A 13,335-nucleotide genomic window follows, 5' to 3' on the forward strand; every position below is an offset into this window, starting at 1 on the left:
TTTTTAAACTTTTTAAAAATTACATTTGACATTTAGAAATGAGGGTCGAATAAACTGGCTTACACGCATGCACACACGCACGTGCACACATGGTTCCAGGCGCCCCCCCCGGGGCCTTGGGCACCATGAAGGGATTTTCTGAAATGGTGAATAACTCCTCGTCAAGCTCCAGACGGAACAAGGTACGATCATCCCTAGATTTACAAGGTGGTCACGTGCCTGGAAAACTCAGTATATAGTAAAACAGTGCAAGAAATACATTGTTGGCCCCGAGAAGAGAGTCAGGCTCTGAGGTAGTTTTGAGCACGGTTTTAGCTTCCGGGGCCACCTGGTGGGATATCCTCCAGCCATGGGCGCCCAGCGAGCCTCCCCGCTCCCTGGGGGGCTCCCGTCACCTCCTCTCTGTGACCAAAACACCCCGAAACTCCCCGCGTGCTCACAGGATGCTCCAGCAGAGGCAGCGTCCCTGTTGGGAGCCCCTGTGCTACACGGGATGTTTTGTGGATAAAATGCAGTTTCCTTCTTACCAGAGACAGTTCCTCCAGCAGATCGAATGCCCTGACATTTCGCCGGTGGGGTGACTCACTCCACTTTGTATTTCCTTTCTGGTGGCAAGCATCCTTCCCCACCTGCTGCACTGATGGTGAAGGTAGCCGAGTCAGGGAGACAGACCACAGATAAGGAAACCAGAGGTCGCACAAGGTGATGAAGGACTTGGAAAATACACAGGGTGATTTCAAGAGTCAGGGGATGGGGAGTTATTGTGAGTAGTGAGTGTGGGGGAAAGTTCTTGAGGAAGCGTCCACGTGAGATCCAGCCATGTGAGCAGCAAACAGGAAGCAGCATGTGCCAAGGCCCTGAGGTTGAACAGAGTTTGGGGTGGCAGATGGGAGCCCCGTGTGGTGGAACTAACACCGGGCCTCTCTGTTTCCTGTTCTTCCCTCGGGTCTCTGCTCAAATAAAGTATCATTGGGGAGGGCTTTCCCAGCTACTCTACAAATAGCCGCCGGCCCCCGCCCTGGCGGTCCCAGTCTCCGTGTTGCCGGTTTATGTTCCTTCTTCTGTTGGGTGTCACCCCTTCCTCGCTTGCCTGCACTAGAACATAAGCCCGCGAAGACGAGCGTGGCCTGTTTGTTCACCCCCTCCTGGGCCCCAAACAGCACCCAACACATGGCGGACGTGCAGCGCACGCTTGTCCAGATGATGCTGGGGAGACAGGTGGAGACGGACCACAGAAGTGAGAAGGAGGGGAGCCGCCTGGGGAACGCAAGGAGAGACCAGAAGTGAGTGGGGACAGGGGGGTCTCCAGGCCATAGACAGGGCGAGCGGCCCACAAGAGGTGCGGGGCCTCCGCTGCTGCCGCCCCTGCCTCAGCCTCGGCAGAAATGGTGGAGAAATGAGCAACCCTGATCAACATTCTCGCCGAGTTCTTCCCCATGATTAGTAAATGCACGGTTCAAATGCTTGGGGTCAACTCCGGGTGCATGTCTACTTCTGATTTGCTGTAATTTGCGTGTCTCAACCTCAGGGTTTCCATGGAAACCCCACCACAAATCAGCCCCAAGGCAGAACAAAGCCTCTGTAGAGCTGTGGGCCAGCCCCATGGGAAGCTGTCTCCGTGGCCGCGGGTTAAGGCTCTGTGCAGACCCACACCTGCTTACTGTTACCCCCTTCCTTCACCCCATTCTCCATCCTCCAAGCCATGGGGTCCTTCCTCTCCTCCGGAGGTTCCACTCAGAGTAGGCTGAATGCGCCCCCAGCACAGGAGACGGGACGCCTCACCACCTGGCACAGTACTGGGGACACAAGCCAGACGCAGGTATGGATGCCCTGTACTGACGCCCACAGGCTGTTCTAGACCCACCATGACGTCCGATGCTTCGTGGAGATTGACAAAAAGGGCGAGCGTTTGTGTGATGAGATGTGCCATGTGTGATGCGACATGCCGTGATATGACGTGCTGTGTGTGATACGACGTGCCGTGCGAGATCCCATGTGCCGTGCGTGATCCCATGTGCCGTGTGTGATCCCATGCGCCGTGTGTAATACATGTGCCATGTGTAATACATGTGCCATGTGTGATGCAACGTGCGGTGTGATCCTATGTGCCATGTATGATGTGACATGCCATGTGTGATTCCACGTGCCGTGTGATCCATGTGCTGTGTGTGATCCCATGTGTCGTGTGTAATACATGTGCTGTGTGTGATGCGACGTGTCGTGTGTGATCCGTGTGCCATGTGTGATCCATGTGCCACGTGTGATTCATGTGCCATGTGTGATCCCATGTGCCGTGTGTAATCCATGTGCCGTGTGTGATCCCATGTGCCGTGCGTGATCCTGTGTGCTGTGTGTGATCCATGTGCTGTGTGTGATCCCATGTGTCATGTGTAATACATGTGCCGTGTGTGATGCGACATGCTGTGTGTGATCCCATGTGCCATGTATGTGGAGCGAGGGCAGAGGGGTAGATGGGCTTGTGCCCTGGCCAGGGCAGCTGGGGAGCAGCCATGGAGCCGACAGCAGGTGAGGAGGGGTCCCTGGCAGGGGCGGGGGAGGGGGAACACAAATGTGTCTCTACCTGCTATTTTCTCCAGCTTTCTCTGCAAACCTTTAATAAGTGATTGCATGAACTAATGAATGAGAAACAGACTGTTACAAAGATCAAGAACCTCTGAGGTACTTAGAACAGCGCTTACTACACAGTGTAAGCCAGAACGAGAAGCACTATCTGCACTGACACGTCAGCCACGGCCACGCCACGGGGTCTGGAGGGGTGGGCGCATCATGGGGGAGCCCCTGAGTCCTAGGGGCCCGGGTGCGATGCCTTGAGCTGGGACAGCTATGTTTCCGTCCTCCCTCCTTCCCCGCAGGATCATGGGAGGCCACCTGGACTTTCTGTTCGGGGTGATGCTTACAGCCAGCCCTGTGCTTGTGATTCCTTCCTGTGCCTCTGACGGTCTGAGGGCCTTGTATCGCTCCTGCAACCTCACCCAGGTGCCCCCGGTCCCCAGCACCACCCAGACCCTCCTGCTGAGCTTCAACTACATCCAGACTGTCACAACCACATCCTTCCCCTTCCTGGAGCGGCTGCAGCTGCTGAGCTTGGGACTCAGTTTATCCCCTTCACCATTGGCAGAAAACCCTTTAGAAAGCTGCCCAACCTGAGGGTCTTGGACCTGGGCAAGAGTCAGGTGGATTTCCTGCATCGCGATGCTTTTCAGGGGCTGGCCCACCTGCTTGAACTTGGACTCTTCCACTGTGGTCTGCCTGATAATATATTAAAAGATGGTTATTTCAGAAACTTAGAGTCTTGTCTCACCTGGACCTGTCCAAGAATCAGATTCATAGCCTTAACCTTCATCCTTCATTCTGGGAATTGAATTCCCTGAAGTCCATTGATTTTTCCCTCAACCAGATCCCCATTGTGTGTGAACTTGAGCTCCAGCCGCTGCAAGGGAAAAATGCTCTCCCTCTTAAACCTCGCTGCCAGTCACCTGTACAGCAGGGTCTCCGTGGACTGGGGCATGTGCATGAACCCGTTTACAAACATGGTCCTAGAAACCCTGAACGTTTCTGACAACGGCTGGACCGTGGACATCACGGGAGCCAGATCTCTCTGGTTCTGGCCCACCACATTATGGGGTCCGGGTTTGGCTTCCAGAACATCAGGGACCCCGACCGGGACACATTTGCTGGCCTGGCCGGGAGTGCGGAGCTGCAGCTGGATCTGTCCCATGGCTTCATCTTCTCCCTGAACTTCCGACTCTTTGAGGCCCTCAAGGACTTGAAGCTCCTGAACCTGGCCCAAAACAAAATAAACAGGATTGCAAGAGAAGCATTTTATGGCCTCGACAGCCTCCACGTTCTCAACATGTCATATAACCTCCTGGGGGAGCTTTATAATTCTGATTTCTGTGAACTCCCTCAGGTAGCCTATATCGATCTTCAAAACAATCACATTGGGATCATTCAGGACCAGACCTTCAGATTCCTGAAAACATTACATACCTTGGATCTCCGGGAAAATGCTCTTAAAACAATTCCTTTTCTGCCAAGCCTAGACACTATCTTCTTGGGTAGCAATAAACTGGCAGCCTTGCCGAACATGAGACTTAAAGCCAAGTTCATCCACTTGTCAGAGAACAGGCTGGAAGATGTGGATGATCTCTATTTCCTCCTCTGCGTCCCTGACCTCCAGGTCCTCATTCTGAATCAAAACCGCTTTTCCTCTTGCAGCCGAGCTCACGGCCCAACAGGGAGCCTCAGCTTAAGAAAAGCTTTTCCTTGGAGGAAACATGTTGCAGCTTGCCTGGGAAACCGGCTTCTGCTGGGATGTGTTCAAGGGGCTCTCATGGCTCCAAATCCTGTATCTGAACAACAACTACTTGGCCTTCCTCCCGCCCGGGGCACTTAGTCACCTGACTGCGCTGAGGGGCCTCGACCTCAACTCCAACAGGCTGATTCAGGCTCTTGCTCCTGGCGACTTGCCTGCTAACCTGGAGGTGCTGGACATGTCCAGAAACCAGCTCCTGTCCCTGGACCCCAACTTGCTGGCGTCCCTCAGAGCCGTGGACATAATGCACACCAGGTTCATCTGTGAGTGTGACCTCCATCCTCTCATTACTTGGCTCAACCAGACCAACGTCACTGTATTTGGGTCTCGTGCAGATACCTACTGCACGTACCCCAACACGCTCGCAGGGATGCCCCTCTCCTCTGTTTCCATGGAGGGCTGCGATGAAGAGGAGGTCTTGAAGGCCCTAAAGTTGTCCCTTTTCGTCTCCTGCACGGTCACCCTGACTCTGTTCCTCGTGACCATCCTCATGGTCACCAAGCTCAGGGGGCTTTGTTTCATGTGTTACAGGGCTGCCCAGAGACTGCTGCCCACGGTCCATGCCGAGCACTGTGAGTCCGACACGTACAAATACGAGGCCTACCTCTGCTTCAGCGGCAGAGACTTTGAGTGGGTGCAGAGGGCTCTACTCAGATACCTGGATGCTCAGATTCAACCTGTGCTTTGAAGAAAGAGACTTTGTCCCGGGGCGGGAGCACGTCGCCAACATCAAGGATGCCGTGTGGGGCAGCAGGAAGGTGGTCTGCCTCGTGAGCAGACACTTCCTCCAAGACGGGTGGTGCCTGGAAGCCTTCACTTACGCCCAGAGCAGGTGCGTGTCTGACCTGGACAGCGCCCTCATCCTGGTGATCGTCGGGTCCCTGTCCCAGTACCAGCTAATGAAGCATCAGTGCATCAGAGGGTTCGTGCGGAAACGGCAGTACTTGAGGTGGCCCGAGGATCTCCAGGACGTTGGCTGGTTCCTTCACACACTCAGCACATTCTTAAGAAAGAGAAGGATGCCAACACGGACAGTAGCATCCAGCTGCAAACTGTGGCAACCGTCTCCTAGTCAAGGAGCATTTCGAGCTAATCCCAAGCCACAGATAACTCTTACCATTTCAGGGTCCTGTTTTGGAGAGGTTTTTGGTTTTTTCCTACTAGGAAAACAACATAGCTCTTGATTCCCATAGCTACGGGATGCCTGGTCTCACTGACCCAGAAATGGAAAGGAATCCGGTTCTCTCCAGTCGCGCTGACCACAGGCCACGCCCTCGCCGTGGGAAGGGCCCGGGAGAGGGGTCCCAGAGGGCTGCGAGCCTTCCTCTGGCGCTTGCTCTCGGTCGCTCGGTCGGCAAGGGGCGCCCTCTGCTCCGCAGAACAACACTGACGAAGCAGCACAGAAAAGAGGGCGTTTCCTGCTTCTGCCACAGGGATGGTGCCGCCACTCGGTGCCAGTCCCGCTCCGTCTGGGGGCAAGCCGTGGCCCCACGGAAGCGGGCGGGACAGTACCTGGATCTCATTGCAGCTGTAGCGCTCTCCCTGTTCCTCGCGAGTTCTTCTTCGCACGCGGCCTGCATTCCCCTCCTTTCTCTCCCACACCCCGCTCGTCAGCTGCACACAGATATCAGGCCTGTTCCAGGCCTGATTCTGCAGCTCGGGGTGGCTGTGTGACTGTTAGCACGTGACACACCCTCTCTGGGCCTGGTTTCTCATCTGCGGGCCCGGTGCTATCTACCAAGGACCTCAGGCTTCTCAGATCTGCCCTGCTGTGGCCCCGAGGGCGTGTGCACAGGGAGGTGCCTTCTGGAGGCAGTGGGAACTTCTCTGAAGTTGTATTTTTTTTATCTTAAATCTCTACATATTTTGCATTCTGTCTTTTTGCGTGTTTATTTTAATACAGAAATGTTTTTCTGCAAAAGTACTTAGAAAATTTAAACCAAGGAAGGTGGGCCAGAATATTGCCCAAGGCTTCATGCACAGCACCCCCAAACTCAGCAGCCCCAGCTCGGCTGTCACATTTGAGGGGTGCCCCTAGGCCTAGGGCCTAGTGCTCCAAAATGTCCTTCCTGTCCCTGTGCCCTTGGCCCTGACTCCTCCAGAACACACATCCCCCGACTCCACCTCTTCCTTCTGGAACGTTCTTCCAGCTCTGCACATCCATCCTTTATGTTCTTCAAAACCCAGCCCATGCGGCCTCCTGGGAGACCTCCAACCCAGCATCCTCTCTCCCTTTTGTGCAAATTCTCGACACCTTACCTGTTCTTCTAAAACGCACTTACGACTTCCTGTGAGAGTCATGGGGCTGTCTGGCCCCTCGCCCCTCTGGACTACGAGCTCCCTGGGCAGACCTTTCTTCGATGTCCCAGCCTCACTGGCCGTCACAGACCACATACGGTTTGGGGGAGGAATTCCTTCTCTCCGTCCTCATCCCCATCTGCCTGGTGAATTTCCATTCCTGTAACCCTACAGATTTTTGTCCCTGGCCTAGACTGTGAGCCCATGATGGCAGGGATGTTGTCTTGTTCATCATTGTAGCCTAAGCCCCATACGGTGCCTGGTCCATAGTACATGCTTAATAAGGGCCTGGTGCATGGATGAGGTGTGCTGCGAAGCCCAGCATCCCTGGTGTCAGTGCCTGCTCCTGGGAGGTGCTGGGTGCTGGGTGGGGAGCAGAAGGGCTGGGAGCTCGAGGCTCATTTCAAACCATGCAGCATGGCGTGGGGCTCCTGGGTTGAGGGATGGTCACAGTTTTGATGAGCAGCCGGGGGTTGGGCTAGAATGAGGGGATGGAGAGATTGGATGGGGGTTGGAGGGGTGGAGGGATGGTGTGATGGAGGAATGGGGGATGGGGATGAAGGGGTGGGGGATGGGGTGGGAGATGGGGATGAAGGGGTGGGGGATGGGGTGGGGGATGGGGATGAAGGGGTGGGGGATGGGGATGAAGGGGTGGGGGATGGGGTGGGAGATGGGGATGAAGGGGTGGGGGATGGGGTGGGGGATGGGGATGAAGGGGTGGGGGATGGGGTGGGGGATGGGGATGAAGGGGTGGGGGATGGGGATGAAGGGGTGGGGGTGGGGGTGGGGGATGGGGTGGGGGTTGGGGATGAAGGGGTGGGGTGGGGGATGGGGATGAAGGGTAGAGGGATGGGGTAGGGAGATAGGGGGATGGAGGGGTGGGGGTACAGGGGAATGGGGAATGAAGGGATAAAGAAGGAAGACGGAGAAAAGCACTTCTCATGAGTGTTCTACTAGGAAAACACCCCCACACCAAGGCCGTAGGAACAGTTGTAAGCTGGAATGCGGAAGACGGTAAAAGGCCACTGACTCAGGACAAAGCTTCCTGCCCCTCGGGGCAGCCATGCTTCTCCCCACGCTGCAGGAACCTAGTCTTGCATCAGGACCATCAGGAAGGGTGCTCCCTTGTCCTGGCAGCGTGGGGGTTCGGGGGGCAGGGTTACCTCAGGTACCCCCTTGCTTTGGGTGACTGTCCCCATGACTTTTCCAAGCCAAAGCCAGACCTGTAAAGGACAAGGGTGAGTGTATCCGTGGGAACAGTAAGTTGGGACATAAGGAGGGAGTCCATCCCACAACCATTTCTAATCCTCTTGCTCAAAAATCCAAATAGCAGTAATCTTCCTAACGAAACACATTTAAAAAGCACCTTTTGACGTTTCTTCATAGTTCATGGGGGGGGGGGGTGGCGCGCCTGTTCACAGCAGATGTCCCGGCCACTGTTGAACTCAACAGGCCACTCTAATTTATTCCTGAATTTCTCTTTTCTGGCAAAGACCCCAGACATTCCTCAGTTCTTTTCATTTGACTTGCCTCCCATCAGCCGACCCAACAGCTGGAATTCTGTTTCAGGCCATTTTTCCAAGTGTTGCTTCACAAGACCTGGCAGGAGGAAAGCCTGGCCGGGTCACGGGACGGTGACGTGGGCACCAGGCGGTCAGTGGAGAAGCTCCTTGCTGAGCTGCCGTGCTTGCCTCCTGTGTCACAGCATCACCGTCCATAGAGAGGTCCCTCGGGGTCACTCTCAAGCGGGAAGAACTACAGTCTAAGAATGGGGAGAGCTTGCTGTATGTGAGACAGACTATTCTGGAAAAATCTAGACTCTTCTTCGGGGCTGCTAGAAACGTCTAAGGGAATCTGACTCATGGCTCCAAATACACTTGACTTTGAAAGTTTCCTCTCAACCACGTGAGTCTGCAGTGAAGAACCTAGAACCTCTACATGACGTAAAGTAGATGTGGCTGAACGTTTGCGATCATGAAGTAAGTCTGTTGGGAGAACAGAAGAATAGGGAGCACACATGCCTCGTCTACCACAATAAAAAATCGATACAAGACGTCTGGAACGTTAAATCAAGAGCCAGCATTCTGCGTGTGTATTTAGAAATAGGAAAATGCCAGAAAGAAGAACTGGACAAGTGAGTGGTGATTGCGGGATTCCTGCTGCTTCCACGGGGACACTGAGTGAAGCTGGAGACGTGAGTGCTACGGGCAGAGCTTGCAAGGAATTTGCAGGCCCCGCTCAGGCACCGTGGTCCAGGCCACCAGGACAAGGCGGCTTTATTCCTGACTTTGGGCTGGAAATCGTGTTTCTTTTCCGAGGGCAGGCACCTCGCCTCCCCAGGAAGGTCGCCTCCCTGAGACACGACAAAACTCAGTGACATCATGTCTCATCCGGCCCCTGGAGGAAGCAGGTGTTTCGTCGGAGTTTTCCCGCTGCCCTGACCTGGGCTTGCCACTCGAGCAGCCCTGAGGACCTAACGCTTGAGGCTGCGTTCGTGGTTTTTCCGATGACCTTGGCCGTCCTTGCTCCCGGCTCTCTCCCTGCTGCTGCTGTGTTATACGGCCAGCATCGTCCAGGTCTGCAGGTCGTGCCAAGCCTGGAGAGGTTTGCAAAAATAAGTCACCAGGGTTCTGTGTGCCGGGCCATTGAAAACAAGAGGACCTTTTGGGAGAGGGCCTGGAGGAAGACCTTCGGGCACAGGAGTCAAACAAAGGGAAGGAGGCGGGTGTGGGGCCACTGGCCGGCGCAGGCACAGCCACCAGATGAGCGTTGTCCGAGGACGCGGCTGCAGAGAGCACTGTGCGCGTGGCACCCTAGTCAGCTGGGTGTGGTTGAACTGCCTGGAGCACCAGGTTTGGGGTTTTTGTTGTTGATCGCCCCCCACCTCCAAATTAAAAGAAGCAAGGAGTGTGGTTCTTCACAAAATAACTGTGTGTCGAGGCCGGGCGGAGCCCGGGGAGCACACAGGCCACCAGCTTTCCGTGGCTCCATGAGGCTGGACACCCGCCCCTGGGCTCTGGGGCAAAACCAGCCCATTTTCTGAGACGGAAACCCATGGGCTGTTCTCTTTCTAACAAACATGGATCCCACGTGGACGCGTCGATGCGTTTGCACAAACGTCTGCAGCAGTGTGAGCGCCTCCTCGGTCAAGACGGGGAGTATTTCTGTCGCCTTGAGAGTGGCCTCCTGCCCCTTCCCGGCGGAACCCGCCACTGCCCCACCGCAGGCGGCCAGGGTCAGGGTTCCCGCCAACACGGGGGAGCTGAACTTCACGTAAATAGGCATTCAGTTAACCCCTTGCATCTGGCTGGACACTGAGCAGTCTGCTCCTCTTCACACATTTTATGGATTCACGAGCAGGTGTTTGTGCTGCCTCCCGCTGAGGCTCTTCCTCAGCCACAGAACGAACAGCGTTGCTGCGTGCGGAGCTGATGCGGCCGTTCCCTCACAGCCTCCTGTGCACCTGCTCCCATCTCTCTGGGGTAAATAACGGGGGTGAAAGGGTCGCAGAGGAGTGTCCGCCCGGCACTTTCCAGAATGGCTGTGATGGCTTTCACGGCTGCCAAGGGCGTGAGGCTCTGCGGGCCCCACAGGCCCCAGCCCGTGGCGGGCGCCCTCCCACCTGCATTTTCCTGCCGACCCTTGTGGGAGCACCGGGGCAGTCAGGAGCCGGGTGGCCAAGGGTGAAGGCCTGAAAGGCTGGTGGGGGCCACTCTGCGAGGTGCCTGGGCCCCATCTGCCACCCACCCGCACCCGCCGCGTCTGGGCTCCTTGCGGCAGCCCCAAGAGCAGGCAGCAGGTGGGCACACTCCCAGGCACGGCCCCAAACACCTTCCACACGTTCACAGGAGGAAATGCAGACCCATGAGGGACGAGCAACCTGCTCAGCTAGTAAGTCGTCCACCCCCGGGTTCTTCGGACTCTGCTTCTCTGTAGCCACTGAAAGTCCCCATTCTCCCCCCATTGCGGCTGCTCTCCATGCGGGGACAGACCCCTCAAGGCCTGTGCCGACTGGGGACACATCCTGAACCAACATGCTCCGGACAAGCCTGAGTATCCGCCACGCCCCGGACGCCGAGCCCGTGTGGCCACGAGGGGCCCTTCACTTCACGATGGCTCAGGGGAAACTCGCACAGAAGGGAACGGACAAGGCTCAGTCATGGAGTGTTGTGGGTTCAGTTTTGTCCCCTTGGAAGCTCGTGTGCTTCAGACCCAAACCCAGTAGCTCAGGTGTCACCGAATGCGGAGACCTGCTTGTTGCAGACGGAATTATGGTCCTGCCCCCCCTTGTCCACGGGGCACATATCCCACGAGCCCCAGTGGACGCCTGAGCCGCAGACAGGACTGAACCCCGTCCGACTAAGCGTTTCCTGCACAGAGATGCCTGTGGTCAAGTTTCACCGAGAAGTTAGGCTGGTAAGCGATTAACAGCGGTGACTGACGGTCCTGAGCAACAGCTGGGCATGGAAGTGTCACAGTGTTAGGGACGCTGGGTCCTTCTGACGAGCTGCTTCCCGACCACGGTCGACCTCACAACTGAGATGCGGGAAAGGGACCTGGCGGGACTTTTGTAGTTTGAAGGGGTGGCCATGGAACAGGGCAGACGCAGGGCCGGGGCTCTGTCTCCACAAGGGGGACTCTGGACGCAGACGCTCCGCGGGGAGAACGGCGTGCGCAGGTTCTAGCGGCGGTCAGGGCCTGGTGTCTATGCCCCAGGGAGCGCCTGAGACGCTGCAAACCGCCAGAAGCCGGGGACAGCGCGACACAGGGTGTCCCCAGCCTGAGAGGGAACCCACTGCGGCCACCGTGCCTGGCGTCCAGCCTCCGGACTAGACCACAGAAGTCTGTTGTGTAAGCTGCCCAGTTTGCGGTGATTTGTTTCGGCAGCCGTCGGGGGGTAGGGGGCGCAGGGCAGTCGGAGACATTCCTAGCCCGCCGGACAGCAGAGAACAAGACAGAGTGTCTGTGGTCAGACAAGAATCTTCCCTTGACTTCGGTGCCATCCCGCCACAGAGCCTCAGTCCGGTGTGGACACAGAAGCTGGGCCCCGGGGCTGTGGGTGGCCAGGAGGTGCCTGCAAGGCGGAGGCGGTTCCTGGGCCAGTGGCTCTGGGCTGTGAGGGGTCCTGTCACCCCACATGCGCACCCTCGTGGGGCAGTGCCCACGCCAGACCCTGGGACATGGTGTCCGTGGGGTCTGACCCACCCCAACAGCTGCCCCACGCCCTCCGGCCCATAACTGGGAGACAGAGGAGGACACATTGCCACCTATCCCTGCGACCCGGCACCCGGCCCTCTGTCACAGAACACATGGCCCGAGGCCCGACGCTGGGGCAGGTGGGACAGCCGAGGCGGCCACACCCATCACTCGGAGCCGATGAAGCTGCTTTTCAATCCCACATAGGGCCTGGACTTAATCTGTGACTTTGGGGCAAATCAGCAAACTCTTCTGAGTTTACGTTTCCTCATTTGTTTTATGGGACAAAGAGTAGGGTTTTATGATGTTATCCAAGCCCATCTGGATACGTGGCATCTCGCTTAGGTGCGGCAACCCTGGGGGCCTTCACTAGTTCTGCTTCTGCCTCTCCTGAGACAGACATTCCCCATTGGGCGGTGTCTGCTGCCGGCGACAGCCGGGTCCTCTTCCCGAGCACAGTGGCCCCTTTGGGACTGTCGGGGACCAGCCACGGGGATGGCAACAAAACCAGTGAGCCACGTGTGCTCCCTCCTCCCGTCTGCAGTCTAAAATGTGCTTGTGTTTGCAGCAAGGAAGCTCTAGCTCTTTCCCTCCATTTTAGAACTTCCTGTGTATCTGAGGATGGACCCTCCCGTGTATTATGTTCTTCAGGAAAAACAGTGGCATTTCGAAGGCGCTCTCAGCCACCCTGCTTCACCCTCACAGTACAGACCCCAGTGAAGCTAGGTCGATGCTTACGATGAGATGAACCTGCTTTTCCACACCCGACACCCAGGGCGAGTCCGGGCTGATGGAGGAAGCAGACGTGACCACTAGATGGCAGCCGCGAGACACGCGCTTGGTCGGGTCGGTGCCTGGACGGTTCCCCAGGAGGCCCAGCCCTGGCCCAGCCCTAACTCTGACCTTCCAGAGACAGCAGGGCCAGAGGGCCTTCGTGTCTAGGCTGGGTCTCTCTACAGAGAGCTCCGAAGGGCAGCGGCAGTCTGGGGTCTCCTGCGGCCCCGGGTCACAGGATCGATGGCCAGCTGCTGTTGGGTGCAGTTTCGAGAGCTACGGGTTATGCAAGGCAGGCGGACTTCAACTGGTTATATACGATCGGTGTTTAAAGCCATTATTGTTTAAAAATTCGACTTTGGTGCTGGCCGGCTTGGTGCTAATGGCCTCAAGCACATGGTGAAGTAAACCACACGGGCCCCTTGTAACCCGTTATGCAGGACACCCCTGTATAAAGAAAATAGTAGGTGCGATGCAGGGCCTCCTTCGATCGCTCCCCGTTCTCCGCCACCACAGGGCCGATGCAGACAGCTGCAGGGTCGTCCCCAGACTGCTGCCTGACCGGCTCAGACCCCCGTCCCCGTGGGAATAAAGCCCCACACAGAGGCAGCCATGGCACAGGAGTGCCCCAGAGCCCGGGAGCAGGCCTGCCGCCTGTCACCCCCGGGGTCACCGTCTCCACACAGACACTTCTGAGGTAAGAACAGACTAAGCTTCAGAGCATCTCGAAG

At 56.8% G+C, this 13,335-nt stretch overlaps 1 protein-coding gene across 1 annotated transcript; it reads left to right on the forward strand.

Moving 5' to 3' along the window:
- The first annotated feature begins 1,204 nt into the window (after positions 1-1,204).
- On the forward strand, positions 1,205-6,106 carry TLR5 (toll like receptor 5). The gene is given in 10 exon segments (XM_028111675.2): positions 1,205-1,283; positions 1,701-1,819; positions 2,874-3,097; positions 3,100-3,309; positions 3,312-3,466; positions 3,468-3,606; positions 3,609-4,273; positions 4,275-5,002; positions 5,004-5,332; positions 5,335-6,106. Coding segments are annotated over 9 exon segments (2,595 nt in total). The 5' UTR covers positions 1,205-1,283; positions 1,701-1,748; the 3' UTR covers positions 5,409-6,106.
- Positions 6,107-13,335: the final 7,229 nt, after the last annotated feature.

Source organism: Eumetopias jubatus, unplaced genomic scaffold, assembly GCF_037043125.1.
Source record: "Eumetopias jubatus isolate StellerSeaLion01/CBP00866 unplaced genomic scaffold, mEumJub1_p1.0 scaffold_12, whole genome shotgun sequence".
NCBI lineage: Eukaryota > Metazoa > Chordata > Mammalia > Carnivora > Otariidae > Eumetopias > Eumetopias jubatus.